Source organism: Saimiri boliviensis, chromosome 11 (assembly GCF_048565385.1).
Source record: "Saimiri boliviensis isolate mSaiBol1 chromosome 11, mSaiBol1.pri, whole genome shotgun sequence".
Classification (NCBI taxonomy): Eukaryota; Metazoa; Chordata; class Mammalia; order Primates; family Cebidae; genus Saimiri; species Saimiri boliviensis.
The window spans coordinates 14,586,966-14,603,700 of record NC_133459.1 but is presented as its reverse complement, the minus strand read 5'-3'; the positions used below and the strand labels follow the sequence as shown (position 1 = coordinate 14,603,700).

The following is a 16,735-nucleotide window of genomic DNA, read 5'->3' as shown; positions in this document are numbered from 1 at the left end:
CCGTCCCTGCCGAAGTCTGGCGTCCACTTTACTTGAAATCTTCCTTGAGGCTTTGGACCACCCAATGCCCCCTGGAAGCCCCAGGGTCCATCTGTGCTGCCCAGCCTTAGGTGTGGGTCCTGCCCTCTCGCGGCGTGAAGTATGGGCTCTGCCCCTTCAGCCCAAGGTCTGAGGGTAGGACTCTATCCCCCCATAGCCAGAGATCAGCTGTGCCCTCTCAGCCTGAAGTCTGGGGCTTTGCCCTCCCACAGCAGGAGGTCAGGCTTTGCGCCCCAGCCTGAGGTCTGGCTCTCTCTCCCCCTCGGCCCGAGGTCTCGGGCTCTCTCCCACCACAGCCGGAGGTCAGCTCTGCCTGCTTTTTGTGAGGTGTGGTTCCAGCTTCCCAGAGCCTTTGGTCTGGCTCTGGCTGGTGTGGAATCTCCAGCAGCCCGAGCCCGCCTGAGCCTTCCCCTCCCGCAGGCCTCGGCTGCCCTTCTCGATGCTCCTCCCCAGGTCCACTAGGTGGCAGGCCTCACCCGGGTCTGGCGGGGCGGGGCTGAACAGGTGGGCAGCGTTCCCATCCTGCTTTCACAGACAGAAAGGGCAGAGGGAGCCGAGGGTAGGGGTCAGGGATGGGGGAGACTGAGATTGGCCACAGAGGAGGGTTGTTGAAGTAAACAAAGTAGAAAACTTTATTGGTTTGGAGCATGCAGCAGCAGGTGTTCCTGGGAGCAGCCCTTACAGACGGGGTGTGGCTGGGGGCGCAGGTGGGGCTGCTGGGCCCAGGCCATCCTGCCCCTGCCACGGAGCTGCTGTCCATCTCTGCAGTGTAAAGCCTGGTGCGGCGTTGAGAGCACGCCCGTGGGGAGCGGTGCTCAGTCTAGAGAAAGGGCCCAGGGCCTGCAGCTGGCCCTGCCACATCTCTTCCCTTTCCCGGGCCTCAGTCCCCTCATCTGAACAGGGGGCACCCGGAGCGCCTTTCAGGTTTGTCGGGATGCGTGCAAATGGCCACAGTTCGGGCAGCTGGCAGGCCCTCCGTGAGGGACATTACATGGTGCTGGCTGAACTGCGGCCCCTGAAAACGTGCCTGTGGAAATCCTCCCCCGGCAGCTCAGGATGTGACTGTATATGGGGATAGGATCTCGACATAGATAATTAAGTTAAAATGAGGCCACGTGAGGTGGCTTATGCCTGTGATCCCAGCACTATGGGAGGCCGAGACCCGTGGATCACTTGAGGTCAGGAGTTCGAGACCAGCCTGGCCAACATGGTGAAACCCCATCTCCGCTAAAAATTCAAAAATTAGCTGAGTGTGGTGGTGCACACCTGTAATTCTAGCTACCCGGGAAGCTGGGGCAGGAGAACTGCTGGAACGTGGAAGGCGGAGGTTGCAGTGAGCCGAGATTGTGCCACTGCACTCCAGTTTAGGTGACAGGGTGAGACTTTGTCTCAAAAAAGAAAAGAAAAGAAAAGAAAACGTGTGGTCATGAGGATGGGCCCTAAGCCAACATGATTTGTGTCCTTATAAGAGGAGGAGATAAGGGCTGGGCATGGTGGCTCACGCCTGTAATCCCAGCACTTTGGGAGGCCACGGTGGGCAGATCATGAGGTCAGGAGTTCAAGACCAACCTGACCAACATGATGACATCTTGTCTCTGCTAAAAATACAAAACTTAGCTGGGTGTGGTGGTGCACGCCTGTAATCTCAGCTACTCAGGAGGCTGGGGCAGGAGAATCGCTGGAACCCAGGCAGCGGAGGTGGCAGTGAGACAAGATCACACCACTGCACTCCAGCCTGGGCAACAGAGAGACTCTGTAACAACAAAAACAAAACAAAACAAAAAAATAGGAGGAGATCAGGACCCAGACTCACACCCACACAAGGGACCACCATGTGCAGACACAGGGAGAAGGCGGCATCTGCGAGCCATGGGGAGAGTCAGAAGAAACCAGCCCGCTGACACCCTGGTCTCGAGCATCCAGCCTCCAGAACTGTGAGAAAATACATTTCTCGAGTCCACGTCGCCCGGTCTGTGGTTCTTTGCTACGGCTGCCCCAGCAAATGAGGCAGGTGACGATGGCGCAGCCTCTGGGTGCACCCCAGCTCTCGCCGTGCACACCGATCCCTAAGGGCAGTCCCGGCCCATGGGCCTGGCACAGTCACACACTTGTCAAGTGCGTAGGTCTGGGGTAAGCAGGGCTCAGCTCCAGTCCTGGCTCTGCACTTCAAAGTTGTGTGGCTGTGGTCAAAGCCACATCACTGCTCTCAGCCTCTGCTTTCTGATGGTAAAAGAGGGCAAAGTGTCTGCTTCGAGCTGCTGTCTGAGGCCTGAGTGAGCTGATGGATGTACATCCCTGGGCCCACACCGTGTGCATGCCTGCAGCAGTTGTTACGACTGAGTAAGGCTCTGGGATGCGGAGACCCAGTGCAGAGAAGGAAGAGAACTCTCTGGAAGACAGAACGGGTGGTAACTTGAAGTGGATGTTCTGGCCCTGGGTGGGCCATGGGGCTGGGTGTCAGAGCTGTCCACACTCTCCTGGGGTCTGCGGCAGGGCCTGGGCCTGTGGTCCCTCCTGGGACAGCTGGTCGTGCCAGAGCAGGCCCTCACTTCTGGCCAAGTGCCAGGCCATGTCAGGACATGGGGATGAGGGTCGCTGCCTAGGTGCCCTGGTGCTGGGCCCGCCCAGCCAGTTTCCGAAGCTCGTCCCAGAAGAGCATGCTGAGGATGGTGTGGGGGCCCAGGCGCAGGTAGGCGGGGCCCAGGCCTTTGTAGAGTGCCAGGGGGCCCTCCTGTCGCCAGATCTTCACCATGCAGTTGATGAGGCCCCCATACAGCTGGCCCTGGGGACAGACATGGGGTGGGTGTCACTATAGGGACCGTGGGGCCCTGGCTCACACCACATTTTGGCACAAGGGTCAATTTCACCCCTGCACACCCTATGGACAGCACCTTTGATTGGGCACATCTGTGAGGCTGCTGGGGAGGCTGTGGGATCAGGCCTGAATTCTAGTACTGGCTCCTCCACTTAGCTGGGGGACCTTATGCAAGTCACTTGACCTGTCTGAACCTGTTTCCTCATCAGGAAGATGAATATGATCATAAGGACAGAATAAAATCTGGATGTGGAAGTGCTTAGCTTGTGCCTGGGACATGGGGGCTCGGCAAATAAGCCCAGCTAGTGTTTGCATGCATGGCCTGTGTGTGTGTGTATGTGTGTGCGCGTGCGTGTGTGTGTTCGTGTGTGTGTGCGTGTGTGTGCATGCGCGCGTGTGCGTGTGTGCGCGCGTGCACGCGTGTGTGCGTGTGTGCATGTGTGTGCGTGCGTGTGTGTGCGTGCGCATGTGTGCGTGTGCGTGCGTGCGCGTGCATGTGTGTGTGCGTGCATGTGTGTGTGCGCGCGTGTGTGCGTGCGCGTGCATATGTGTGTGCGTGTGTGTGCGTGTGTGCGTGCGTGCGTGCGTGTGTGTTGGGGGTGCTCCCAGCTCCCCACATCCTCCCCTAGACCCGTCCCCGCTCACCCTGCCAGCTCTGTCCACTGGCTGATTGTATAGCCGCGTGCTGGCCACATCGAAGGGGGTCATGACGACGACCACGGCCATGCTGCTGATCATGCCCCCAGCCAGGGCCACCAGCCAGCTGTCCGCCGGGAGCCACTGTGGGGATGGCACAGGTGCTAACCCCTGCAAATGCCCTCTACCCACCCACGTGGTGCCCTCCCAGCCTCCTACTACACAGTGCTAGAAGGGCTGCAGAAAGGGGAGCAGATGAGGCCCCTCTAGCCATCCCCCAGCCCTGCCACCCTGAACTCCTTCTCAGCTTTGGGGTTCACTGCTGACCCCCCTACTCCTGCTGGTACCAAGGGCTGGAGTCACCACTCTGAGGGCAGAGGCAGGGCCCCATCTGTTGCCACCCCCAGTCTTCTCTATGTGGAAGGAGGCAGGTGGCCCCTCAGCCCTGTGTGTCTGTGTGGGTGGGCACAGGGGTCCCCAGCTCCTCACCTGTTGCTCCTGCACCCAGGCCTTGGCAGAGGTGAAGGTGGCCAGCTGGGCAGCTGAGCCCACCATGACTCGGGGCACAGCCCCACCCACGCCCTGCCACAGCCCGACCAGGCCCTGCTGCCGCCAGATGGTCTCCAAGGCACCCAGGAGTGTCTGTGGGGAGAGGGCTCCGGGTCACTGGCCAGCCCCTGCCCAGGCTGGGAGCATGCCCAGTCCATGCCCTCAGGGAGCTCTGGGAGTGACCCGGGCCTCACCTGGTGATTGTGCTGGTGTCCCACAGCCATCTCGGCCACTGTCTGGGCTTGCAGCTGTGTTTTGATCTGTGGGAGCAGAGGGGACATGCGGTTTGGGGTTGGAGCTTGGGAGAGCTGGGACGAGCTGTGTGTGTTGAGGGTGCCCCCACCTCTGTGCCCCTGAAACTCAGAGTTCCATGGTCCCGAGCCTGAAGCTTCGGGGTGCTGCGGAATAGGGTGGAGGTGCAGCTCTGAGGTTGGCTTGGGTTTTGCATCTCGGTGTGACTCGGAGCAAGTTACTGAACCCTCTCTGGGTGGTTGTCATGGCTGGAAAGCTGTTCTGAGGATTAAGTGAGGCAACAACTGGCCAGCACCAGCCGAGGAGGCCAGCCTTTCTCAAGGGTAGCTCTTTTTTTTCTGTGACCCAGGCTAAAGTGCAGTGCCACGATCTCGGCTCACTGCAACCTCTGCCTCCTGGGCCCAGGCGATTCTCCTCCCTCAGCCTCCCCTGCCAGGGGTAGCTTTTTTCTTTTTTCTTTTTCTTTTTTTTTTTTTTTTTTTTTTTTTTTTGAGATGGAGTTTCACTCTTGTTACCCAGGCTGGAGTGCAATGGCGCGATCTCGGCTCACCGCAACCTCTGCCTCCTGGTTTCAAGCAATTCTCCTGCCTCAGCCTCCTGAGTAGCTGGGATTACAGGCACGTGCCACCATGCCCAGCTACTTTTTTGTATTTTTAGTAGAGACGGGGTTTCACCATGTTGACCAGGATGGTCTCGATCTCTTGACCTCGTGATCCACCCGCCTCGGCCTCCCAAAGAGCTGGGATTACAGGTTTGAGCCACCGCACCCGGCCAGGGGTAGCTTTTTTCAAAAAAATCTTTATTTTTGGGGGGTGGTCCTGAAGTGCCCCTGCAGAGTGCACAAGAGGAGGAGGCCATCAAGGGTAGATTTTATTCTTTTGTTTCGTTTTGTTTTTTGAGATGGAGTCTCACTGTCGCCCAGGCCGGAGTGCAGTAGTGTGATCCTGGCTCACTGCAACCTCCGCCTCCCGGGTTCAAGCAATTCTCCTGCCTCAGCCTCCCGAGCAGATGGGATTATAGGCGCGTGCCACCACCCCCTGCTAATTTTTATATTTTTAGTAGAGACAGGATTTCATCATGTTGGTCAGGCTGGTCTCGAACTCCTGACCTTGTCATCCTCCCGCCTCAGCCTCCCAAAGTGCTGGGATTACAGGTGTGAGCCACTGCGCCCAGCTGGGTAGCTTTTATTGTTAACATACACGAGGCCACACAGGAAGAGAAGTAACCCAGCCAGGATTTGAGCCAACACATCTGCCACCCTCTGCCCCTCCCCTGGTTCAAGACCAGTGGGTCAGGGTCCCCAGGAGAGCATGGATCAGGGCAGGGCCCTGGTGCTATGGACCAAGGGGCAGATTCCAGGCCTGGGCCAGGATGTTCCAGGGAACAGCCCCGCCCAGGCTGCCCTACCCCACCCAGGTCCACTGAGCCCAGCCTTGCAGGCTGCTGGGCCCTTGTGGGATATGGGTCACGGGATGGTGGAGGATGGAGACAAGGACTCACCAGGTAAGCAGGGCTCCCCACGAAGGCTCCTAGGGCCCCTGCCACGGCTCCTGCAACCACAGTGCCACCTGGCTGCTGTGTGAGGCCAGCCTGGCATGCCAGGCTGTAGCAGTAGAAACGGACGCTGTTCATGAGGCCTTGGTACAGCAGGCCTGCAGCCAGCCCCTTCTGCAGGCCCCACAGCCCGTCTGCTCGGGCCACGGCAGCCACAGAGGCCATGAAGCCCCGGTAGGGCCGTGGGTAGGTGCCCCGGGCTTGCAGCTCCCCCTGCAATTGCAGCCGCGTCTTCACCACCTCCAGGGGGTTGGTGAAGACACAGGCCAGGCAGCAGGCCGAGGCACCCAGCACCAGGTCCACCGCTGGGGGCACCGTCTCCCCGGCCTCCGGGCCAGTGGCCTTCTGTGCCCGGGTCAGGGGCATGGCACAGGCCCTGTGGAGGTGGCGTTTAGGCTGTCTGTAACCTCACAGGGCCACGGGGCTGGGGTTTGCCGGGGCCCGAGGCCATGTCTAGAGGGCAAGGGTCCTGGTCTGACAGGCCCGTGGCTGCCTGGATGCCCCGGTCTATCTCAGGAGTCCACCTGCTCTGCTCAGCTGCTCCAGCGGTCTATCGGAGCCTTTGACACGCCTCCACCGGCTGTGACCAATCCCAGCTGCCTCTGTCCCCACACCTTCCAGCCGAGGGCGGGCCTGGACCCTGGGATCTGGGGGAAAGGTCACTTGGGACTGGAAGGAGAGCGAGGGTAGGGAGAAGGTGCCAAGCAGCCCAGGCACCTCCTCCTGGCCTCCCTGTGGTCCTGGGCAAAGGGCTGGCACCCCTGCCTTGCCTCTAGCTTAGCCTGTCCAGCTTTGGCAGAGCCCTGGGCAGGGGGCAAGTGACTGGGAGGTCCCTGGCATGGGGTACATGGGCAACACTGCCCCTGCCCCACCCATCCCTGATGTGCCCCTGGTGACTGACTTTCCCTTTCCAGGACTCAGTCTTCCAGTCTGGCCCCCACCATCTACGGGCCCAGGCACAGCCGGGGCAGAGGTAGAGAAGGGCTCTGGAGCCCCAGGAGCTGACTGGAATCCCAGGTGCGTCTCTTACGTGCAAACCTGGGCAAGTCACTTCCTCTCAGAGCTTCAGTTTCTCTCATTTGTGAAATGGAGATACTGACATCACTCCAGAAGGTTCTGTGGAGGACTGGCAATGAGAGGAGTGTGCCTAGGACAGTGCTGCACCCAACAAAAGGTGCTCACGTCCGCTGCTGGCCCCGGTCCCCACTGCCTCTGGCTCCTACGTCGCTTCCCCCAGGACTTCAGGGCCCTAGGTGAGGACTCGAGAGTGACCTTGGCTGGTAAAGACTTGCCGCTAGGCCTGCCCTCCTGCTGGGGGAGCTCTCCTGGGCTGGGCAGGAGGCTCTGCTACTTCCTGCAGGAATGGCCAGGTGGCCAGTGGGGCAGGAGGCAGCCCTGGTGAGGAAAGAAAGCCACCCAGGCCTGCTGTCAGGTGTGTCTGCTCAGGCTGGGGCCAGCACCGCTGTGCCCACCTGAGCCTCTGCCCCCAGACAGTTCTCTCCTGCCAGGCAACCCTTAATCACCCAAGGCCCAGTCCAAACCAGAGGTAGAGCCACCAAGACTGGAGTCTGCACCCACCTCCCAGGGCCCACCCCTTCCTGCCCAGGCCCTGAGGCAGCAATGCTGAGTGGCTTGAGGGTCTTGGGCTCCCCAGCTGGGCAGGCTTGTCACCCTCTGGACAGCCAAGGAGGGGACGGCTCAGGAAGAGGCAGCGAGGACAGCTTGGATTCTCCTGGGTTTGTTTCGAGAGCAGCAGGAACTCACCCTGGGGGCTATGGAGGCAGGAGTGCCCTGCCCGGGGGAGACTGCAGGTGGTGGGCAAATGGGCAGCAGTGCAGACGCGCCTTGGGACTGGAGCTGGTGGCTGCTCCTCCCCTGGCTGCTGCAGCAAACAGGAACAGGAGGGAGGGCAAAGGTCAGGCCGAGAAACTCCCAGAGCCTGAGGGCCTGCAGACAGTGAGTCCACCAGGCAGCTGTGGCCGATCAGGTTCTGCATGTCGCACGTGTCCCTCGTGTCACGGACAGGGCAGATGATGGACGGATGTTCGCAGAAAAAGGGCCCAGGGGGTTTGGAGACCTCCCTTCCCCTACCATGCTCAAAAAGGGCCAGTGTCAAGCCTCGGCAATATAACATCTATTTTATTTTAAAAAACAAAACCCAAACCATCTGACCCCTTCCCCAGGAGGCTCTTGACAAAACTCTAGGGGAGGGCCTGGCTCCAGCCAAGCAGGGGACAGTCAGGAGATGTCTACATGAATGCCAGGCTGGTAGCTCTGCCCTTCACCAAGCCCCCAATCCACCCATTTTGCTCCTGGGTGCTACAGGCACTGCCGGGTTGAGGGGAGAGGCAGGGCAGGGCCGTGGGCATGCAGGGCCTCCTGGCAGCCAAGGAGGGCCACCGCCCCTGCATCTGATGAGGCAGGCAGCTGTGTGCGCGGTGATGGAGCTAGGAGGAGGAAGCATGCGCAGACACCCCGTGTTCCCGCTTCCCCACGTGGCCAGGGGAGTGTTCAAACACGAACAAGGATGGCTCGGCACTCAGCGCCCCCAGGCAGCCCTGAGCCTCTGACTGGGCCCCTGACCCAGGAGAGGAAGAGGGGGCTCCTGCCCTCCTGTCACTTTTGCTCTTCCTTAGATCCATGCTGTTCTCAGTGCCACTCCGCAGATTCTGCAGACTGAGGCGGAGGCCCGGAGGAGGGCGTGCATCTGCAGAGCCCTGTGCCCCCAGTGACCTCCATCCACCACCTGTCGGGCAGGATGCCCAGGGGTGCTGGGAACCCGTTCTGGATCCCTGGAGTGGAGAGACCCTGCCTTAAGCCACATTCAGCAGTGCTGCCGCCTGGGGCAGGGGTGGGCTGTAGGCTTTCAACAGCATGGCGACAGCCGTGACAGTGTGCCTGCCGGTTGGCGCGCCTTCCTTTCCTGCCCACCAGGGATGCCAACCAGCTCTGCCTCAGCACCAGGGGTCCCGGGAGGCTCGGCCTCGGCAGAGGCTGTCGCTCCGCTGCCAGGCGCTGTGGATGAGGCTCAAGGCATCCTCGAATTTCTTCTTGTTGGAGGCTTCCTGGATCGCTGTGTGGGGGAGGTCCACCTGTGTTGGGGGCGTGCAGAGAACAGATGAGGGCCACAGGGGGCTTCAGGGCTTATGGGCACCAGGCCTGGCTCTGCCTAGGCCACGGAGCCCCTGTCAGACCCTCCCCATCACTCTCTGGGAAGAGCTTTCATGCTGCTAGGTTCTCCTGCTCTTCCAGGGGCTTGAGCTGGGGGTGGGGTAGCGCCTCCTGCAGCCCCCCTTTCCTGCGAAGGCCCCAGCTCTTAGGATGGCCCAGAGAGGCAGGTGCTGCACGCTGTTGGCTCGGCAGGGAGCATGTCGGTCCTGAGCTGTTCTCTGCCTCTGGCTAGTCCCGGCTTTCACAGGGCTAGCGCACAGCATGTGCTCAATCAAAACCCACTTGTGCAGGCATCTCACGAGCACCCTCCCACACTGGCGCTAAGCCTTGAGGGCAAGGAAGAGGGTACTGCCCCTCCTGTGCCCCGCCATCTGAACACAGCTGTAGGCCGACCACAATGTGTGCTGTTTGATTGGAACCGAGGTCAGGAATTGAGTTTCTTGGGTTCTGTTTTCAGCTTTGGCTTCAGACTCACTGGGAGTCAGGTTTTTGCCCCTTTGATTCTAAGTTTTTGTGCCCGTCCAGTGTGTCTGCTCAGGCTGAGGCCGGCACCACCATGCCCACCCGGGCCTCTGCCCCCAGACAGCTCTCTCCTTCCTAGCCACCCTCAATCACCCAAGGCCCAATCCAAAGCAGAGGCAGAGCCACGCGGGCTGGAGTCCCCCACCCACCTCCCGGAGCCCACTCCTTCCTGCCCAGGCCCTTGAGGCAGCAATGCTGAGTGGCTTGAGGGCCTCGGGCTCCCTGGCCTGACAGGCTTGTCACCCCGTGCTGGACAGCCCAGGAAGGGGTGGCTCAGCAAGAGGCAGTGAGCACAGCTTGGATCCTCCTGGGTTTGTTTGGAGAGCAGCAGGCACTCACCCCCGGGGCTGTGGAGGCAGGAGCGCCCTGGTACACTGCTGTGCCCAGGACCCTAGAGGCCAGTCCTGGGAGCAGCCAGGGTTCCTCTCCCCGGGGAGTGGCTCCCACTCGACAGGGTCCCTGGCTGATGGGTTTCCTCGGCAGCTGGGTACCTGGTAGATGGTTTTCCACCCAGAGTTCAGTGCAGACAGCAATCGGTCCAGTTCAGAAGTGCAGCTCAGGTAGATGACCCAGGGTGGGAGGAGCTGCTGGCTGTCCTGGGAGAACTCCTAGGGAGAGCCAGGCCCCCAGGTGAGCAGACAGAGCTTTCCTTCTGCAGGGCCTGTGGGTGGGGGCCACGCTCCCCACCCCAGCTCACCAAGACACAGTACTCCTTGCCCGGCTCCGTGGAGACGGCGCTGATATCGCCCAGCTTGGCTGTGCCCAAAGAGCGAAAGAAGCTGGTCTGGCAATCCTCATGGCACGTGAAGAGGCAGTCATCCGTGACGACCAGGCAGCAGGGGAGGCAGGGGCTGGGAGCTGCACCGTGGGGGATGACCTGGCAGTGGGGCGGGGGAGAGGCAGGCTGGGGCCTCCAGGGCTGGTCTGCACCGGAACTCCCCACGCCAGGGGACCCAGCCAGCCCTTCTGCTCTCCCTCTAGGGATCGGGAGCCGGGGGGGTTGGGGGGGGAGGGGGGCGGATGGTAGGAGTGTTCCAGGCTGCAGGTGGTCCTGAGCGCCAGGGTCCGTTCCTGGGCTGCCCCGTGGAGGTCTGTCCTGGCCCTGAGGTTGCTCTGTGACTGTGGATTTAGGGATGGGGCCTTGGGGGTCCTGGGTGGGTCAGCCAGGCCAGGTGGGCGGTGGAGGCAGGTGGAGCTCACCCCCTTGGACACGGCCTGGCAGAGGTGCTGCATCCAGTCGGCCATCTCGGCCTCACTCTCGGCACTCAGCTCCAGGCAGGGCCGGTCGGAGAGAATGACCTGGAAGGCGTGGGGCCGATCCGTGGTGTTGGCTCTCCGGCAGCCACCGCACTGCTCCCCCCTGGGCCAGAGGAGGAGGGTGAAACGGGAGCGAGGAGGCAAGGGCAGCACGGGGTGGCAGCCCCCAGGGTCGGTGCGGGGTGTGTGACGCAGGGTCTGCCCCACTGTCCTGGGAGCTGGAGGACACCAGAAGGTTCTCCAGACCCTTGCAGCTCCCAGGAGAGGTCTGGGAGCCCCACCCCTTTCTGTGTAACACGTTTCATCTCCAGAATACCCGAGATCTACTAGATACCCAAGCATGGCCAGGTGAGGCTGGGAATCAGCTTTCCCTCCAGCCCGCTGAGAATCGGCCGCATCCATCCATGGGTGCTTCCTCTTGAGGGCCCACCATTCCTTCCAAGTACCCGAGTGTCCACCTCCCATCAGGCTGGGAACTTGCGGGGAAGGGCCTGCCTCCCCCATCAGACTGGACCTGTTCTCAGCCAGGAGCTCCTTGCTGCCTCCCTCCTCCCCTCCTGTGGGTTCCTTACAACCCTAAGAGTGTGGAAGCCCCAGGCCACCTGTTAGGGCCGCTGGATAGGCTGGGGCTGATGGCGAGGCTGAACTGCCAAGAGGGGTGGCCATCTGGAACCAGGGAGACAGCAGCTCTGGGCCCCAGGATACAGCCCCCATCTCCCGCACTCACCCCATGTTCACCGAGAGCAGAGGGATGACGTCAGTGCGGTCCGGGTACTGGTAGAGGATCCCATTGCTGCAGGGGCACAACACAGGGCGGGTAAGGCCTGTCCCGGGAACTAGACCAGGCGGAGCCCAGATCCCAGGGTTCCCCTGCCACGCACAAGCTGTGGCCATGAACCTCCAGCAAAGGAGGCCAGAGGCTGTCACCTATGGAAGGGAGGGTGAAGAAAGACCCAGCAGGGAACGTGGCCACCTCAGCAGACCTGGAGCGCATTTCAAGGTTTATCAGGGAGACAAAGCCTGCATCCTCTCCTGAGGCACTCAGGGATTCCTGGGTCCCCAAAGATGACCGGCTCTACAGAGACTCTAACACCCTGAGCTAGGTGTCCTCCAAGCTCTCGTAGGGAAGGGAAGCATCCTCTCCTCAGTGACCTGCTGCAGAGAGATCCCCGCTGGGGACCTGATAGCCCAGATACCCCAGGACCCAGCCCGAGGCCTGGAGCTGCCCGGGCTTACCTGAGCACCACGAAGCATGTCTTCCAGTGTTCCTTGCCCAGGTAGGAGGTGCCCGCCTTGTAGTGCAGCATGCCTTCTTTGGTGATGGTGCCCTCAGGGGGTGAGCAGTGGCAGGGGGTGGGGCCCAGGGACTCATCGGTGGGGTCCTCCCAGTGCACAAGCCCATAGAAGTGCACCGTGACAGCAGATGCCTGTGGCAGTGGGTGAGGGGAGAGGGCAGCGGACAAAGCAAGTGAGCCCTGGGCCAGGCAGGTGGCTGAGCCTGGAATCGGCTCATAGATAGTCTGGTGCCTGGTGCAGCCAAGAGCAAGGGTGTTTTAGCCTCAGGACACACCCGAAGTAGGAAGGAGGACGTTACCTTCCTCCTTTCCAGGGTAGGAAAGCCCCACCTGCCCAGGTAGGCATTTGTAAAATGCCGAAGACATCTATTTGCATCCCTTAAGCCTCACACCAAGGCTGGCTGCTGCACTGCTCTTCCAGGGGCTGCACCCACCTTCCTCCCCAGGTTCTTACTTCACACTTTGATTCCTGGGCCACAAATTTGGCTAGTGCCAGCTTCTCCATGGTGGCATCCGTCAGGATGCTGGGGTAGGGTGGTTCTCGGCAGCCTTTGATCATGGCTGACTTCAAAGAAGCCAAAAAGAACCTGCATAGGGAGTGGGGCTTGTGGTTAGAGGTCTGAGACCAGGGCCTCAACACAACAGGACTTAGTCCTCAGGGCTCCTGGCCTGGAGGGGGTCACAGAAACTTGGGGGAGGGGCCTGGCTAGACCCAGTGCCCAGAGTGGCAGGTGGGCAATGACAACGCAGGAGTCCAAGGTCATCAAATGACAACTGGAACAGGCCCGACTGTTCTCCATGGCCAAGGGGCCTGGGATTTTGACACCGAGGGAAGATGGACAAGGCGATGGTAGGCAGGACGTGAACAGGTGGGCTCTTGAGCCTGGACAACGGTGTGAGTGTTGAAGGGCATGCCCAGCCCAGCAGCATGGCTCTGTGCCTTTAAGGAGGGCAGGAAGCTGTTGGACAACTCATGCCAGTGCCCTCAAGAGTCCCCAGGGGCTGAGGTCAGCTGGGCTGACCACATGAGTCTTGCGATTGTCTGATTGTCTACTTGTCTGCCTCTCTGAACAGATGCAGGCTCCAGAGGGAATGCTTCTGGTTTCCCCTCCTGGACCTCCCACCCCCAGGCCACCCACACCTATGGGCAGTTGTGGAATCTCCAGTCCTCCCAGAGGGGCGGGGCTGCCACTCACTCCGCCAGCGCCGCGTCGGCCGTGTCCAGCAGAAACTGCTTCCTGCGGTTAGTGCACACCAGCTTCACCGTCTGCTGGTCCAGGCCAACCTGCCAGAAACCACATCCTCACATGCACAAGGGGCTTGGCTGCTGCCTGGTGGAGGCGGCAGCGTGGCCAGGCTGAGCGCTGGCTGGGGAGGAAGCGCAGGCCGCCACCAAGTAAAGCCCCAGAAGCCTGGGGCTGGCATGAGTGAGGGAGGGACAGTCAGAAGCCTAGCACAGGAAGAGGCGACCTCAAGCTCGGTTCTTAGCCCCAGTGTCAAGTACAGAGCTTCTCTGAGAGTTAAGTTGGGGCCCAACCCCAGGAGGTGAGTGAGACGAGAAGCCCCGTGCCTACAGGTGTGCAACTGCGGAGCCTGGACTCACCGACACATAGTCAAGTTCATTGTAAGAAACGGCCTCTTCCACCAGGTATGGCTTCTCTGTGGCCCCTGAGAGAGGAGACCCCAAGGCCTATTATCCCCATAGGCCTCTTTTTCCTTCCCCAGCCCCATTTTCTTAGACACAGCCCCCTCTCTTAGGGGACCCGTCCTTGGCCTGCAGTCTGAGCTGACGCAGTAGGAGAATGGCATGGAGGGCTCACAGACGGGGTGGTCCCAGGCTCATGTCTCAGGGCTGCTGGCAGCACCCTGCTTGGGGTGCCTTTTCATCACTACATGCCAGGCGGCCAGAAGGTACTCAGAGGGCAAGAGGACTGGGGAAAAGGGGCCGAGAGTCAGCCTTGTCCACAACCCGCTGTCTGCCCCGGGGGGCAGGCACCTTTCCGGAGCAGGTAGACATAGCAGTCCGTGAGCAGCACATACAGCAGCTGCAGGTTACCCTCCATGTGCCCGGTGCTCATCCGGATCATCTGGGGGCCGAAGCAGACAGAGGTCAGGCAGGCGGCGGCTGCCGCTCCAGCGGGGGCGGTGGCCCATCCTGCCTCGCCCTTGCTGTCTCTTGCTCGCTCCTGAGTTCCTAGGACTTACTTTGAATAGCTGCTCTTCGTTTTCTCTGAACACGTGGATCATTAGCAGGAGCAGGTGATTGTTGTCTACTCTGTGAGGGCCAAGTCGGGAGGGTGAGGTGTCAGGCAGGCAGGGGTGGGAGGGGCCACACCCCACCCCAGAGCCAGGGGTAGTGCCTCCACCTCTCCCTCGGAGCCTAAGTTAGGGAGGGAGGCTCACCCCACTGCCACTCAGGCTAGGTCTTCCTAGGGCTTAATTTATCTGGAGGTCAGAGGCGCAGGATCTCCAGCTTCAAGGGCTGGGAGAGTCCTGCACCAGCCACACGGTCTTGTTACCTGAACTCCGAGGAATGAAGCATCTCTGAGGGGCTCCCCTGTCCCTCCTCCACCCCAGAGTCCTCAGCGCTGCTCAGACACGGGCTGGGCTGCTCTCGCTTGAGCCGGCAGAGAGCCTCCTGGGTCCCAGGCTCTGGCTCAGACACAGGCCCCTCCCTGACCAGGGACAGCTGGGCCTCCAGCTCCTGAGCCTCCCCTGTGGTGTCCTCTAGGGGCCGAGGCGTCTGTCCCTCTCCTCCTCCTCCCTCTTCTTCTTGGCCAGCAACCTCAGGGCTACTAGGAACATGCAGCGGTTGGCCAAGCCCTGCAGGGTCATGGTGGCCGCCACCTGATGTAACAGTGCTTGGACTCTCGACGGTAAAGCGGTAGAAGTCCATGGGGGCTGAAAGCCCCTCACTAAAGTCGCAAAGCGGCGGCCTCTCCGGGGCATCCCCGGGAGAGCCGGTCCGAAAGGACTGGTCTGGAGGCTCGACACTGGAGCACCAGGTGCTGGGGTCCAGCTGCCCATTGAGTTGGTCGATAACCTTGCTCAGGGGCTGCCCCAGGCGCTCCATGGAGGTGTCCTTCATTTCAGGGATCAGCAGGCCCGGCTCCGAGCGCTCGCTGCTCTCCGCGGTGCTGCTCGGCCCCTCTCCCTCCTCCTGAGGGGAGGCGAGCACAGTGTCTGGCGAGTCCCGCCCAAGGCCTGGGCTGCCAACGTGGCTGTCACCGTCCCCATGCTTGGCACATTTCTTCTGGCTGCAGGCGGGGTGGAGGGGACTCGCCTCCTCATCTGATCTCTTCTTCTTCTTGCCGATTTTCTTCTTCTTGGTGACCCTGGGACGGTAATGATGGGAGAGTGTTAACCCCTCAGTAACCCAGTGCTGGGGAAAACCAGGCTGGGTCATGGCGGTAATGCTGGGTATGTGACCTCTGAGGGCACAGCTAGCGCGTCTGTGGTCCTAGGCACTGCTGGGTGGAGGCACTGGGTCGGGGGACAGTAGCGGCTCAGGCCCTGAGGTACCCGCCTTTGCTGGCAGAGGCGGGGTTGGGGAGCATGGGCTGGGCACAGATGGCCACAACCAGAGGAACCCAAGCGGGTCCTCCGAATTCCTCCTGATGGAACAACTGAGCTAGCTGCACTCTAGGAAGGAAAAACAGGCCAGGGCTGGTCAGGCAATGCCCCTCCACTCAGCCCCGCTTAGGATGTGGACGATGGGTCCTGAGCTGACCTCACTTCGCTTTCAGCATTATCATGGATGAATCACCCAGAAATGTACTCAGTGCTTTCTGGGCTCACGGTCCAGGTCCCACTCTGGTTCCAGGTTGGCTGGAGCAGGCTTGGCTAATGGACCCCAGGTCTGAGCCATCAATGCTGCTCTGGACTGGAACCAGCCCGTGGGGTGGCCTCCTGGCTCCAGTTACTGGGGAGCAGTCCCCCTGCCTCAGGCCAGCAAGCGTGGGGCAGTCTGACACGCACACGGGGCTTCTCCTCTTATTCAGTGTGAAGTTTCAAGAGGGGGTCAGGGAGGTCAGGGAGCCGGGAAGGCTCTGGTCAACTGTCCCCCTGGCCACTCACCACGTCCTTCCCTCTGTGTCCCGCCCATATGACAAAGATACCTTTCTTTCAATGAATCTCAGAAATTGTATCTTCACTTCCAAGAACTCCCTTTGGAAGGAGTCCAACCTGAAGGTGCTTTCTGATCTTAGGCAGACCCAACAAATGCCCTGGCAGCCTGGATATGGCCCCAGAAGCCAGCCAAGGTGGCTGCCGATGCTGCCCGCTTCCAAGGCCTTGGGCCTTACAATGGACCGAATGTGTGTGTCCCCGCCTCCAAGTTCCTATGCTGAAATCCTAACCCCTGATGTGTTGGTGTCAGGAGGTGGGGCCGCTGGGAGGTGATGAGAACCTGAGGGTGAAATCCTCAGGAAGGGGATCAGCGCTCTCATAAACGGGACCCTAGAGAGCTCGCTCTCTGCTCCCCGCCATGACACAGCGAGAAGAGGGACATCTGTGACTCCCTCATCAGAGCCTGGCCACACCGGGACCCTGACCTCAGACTGCAGGCTCCAGAGCTGCGAGGAAGAATGTCTGTGGTTGAGGCCGCCTGTCTGCGATGCTTTGTTCCAGCAGCTGAGCTGACTAG

The 16,735-nt window shown here is 60.8% G+C and overlaps 2 protein-coding genes across 4 annotated transcripts in view; both read right to left on the bottom strand.

Moving 5' to 3' along the window:
* Positions 1 to 644: 644 nt before the first annotated feature.
* Positions 645 to 8,499, bottom strand: SLC25A34 (solute carrier family 25 member 34). 2 transcript variants are annotated; one of them, XM_003934975.4, is made up of 5 exons: positions 5,792 to 8,499; positions 4,234 to 4,299; positions 3,980 to 4,132; positions 3,500 to 3,634; positions 645 to 2,821 (listed from the first exon to the last, which is right to left on the bottom strand). In XM_003934975.4, the coding sequence occupies exons 1-5, from the start codon at positions 6,209 to 6,211 to the stop codon at positions 2,639 to 2,641; spliced, it is 957 nt and encodes a 318-aa protein (XP_003935024.3). In that variant the 5' UTR covers positions 6,212 to 8,499; the 3' UTR covers positions 645 to 2,638. The 2 variants fall into 2 exon arrangements, with proteins under 2 accessions (XP_003935024.3, XP_074236216.1); XM_074380115.1 differs by lacking the exon at positions 3,500 to 3,634.
* Positions 8,500 to 8,708: 209 nt separating this feature from the next.
* PLEKHM2 (pleckstrin homology and RUN domain containing M2) overlaps positions 8,709 to 16,735 on the bottom strand; it is a 47,047-nt gene continuing 39,020 nt past the window's right edge. For both annotated transcript variants that reach the window (XM_039473624.2, XM_039473623.2), the window contains 12 exons: positions 14,610 to 15,425; positions 14,296 to 14,365; positions 14,087 to 14,177; positions 13,694 to 13,758; positions 13,287 to 13,375; positions 12,545 to 12,677; positions 12,032 to 12,222; positions 11,523 to 11,588; positions 10,739 to 10,898; positions 10,236 to 10,415; positions 10,030 to 10,146; positions 8,709 to 8,937 (listed from right to left, as the gene is read on the bottom strand). In XM_039473624.2, the coding sequence (XP_039329558.1) occupies positions 8,800 to 8,937; positions 10,030 to 10,146; positions 10,236 to 10,415; positions 10,739 to 10,898; positions 11,523 to 11,588; positions 12,032 to 12,222; positions 12,545 to 12,677; positions 13,287 to 13,375; positions 13,694 to 13,758; positions 14,087 to 14,177; positions 14,296 to 14,365; positions 14,610 to 15,425 (2,116 nt within the window). In that variant the 3' untranslated portion in view covers positions 8,709 to 8,799. The remainder of the gene's footprint in view (positions 8,938 to 10,029; positions 10,147 to 10,235; positions 10,416 to 10,738; positions 10,899 to 11,522; positions 11,589 to 12,031; positions 12,223 to 12,544; positions 12,678 to 13,286; positions 13,376 to 13,693; positions 13,759 to 14,086; positions 14,178 to 14,295; positions 14,366 to 14,609; positions 15,426 to 16,735) is intronic.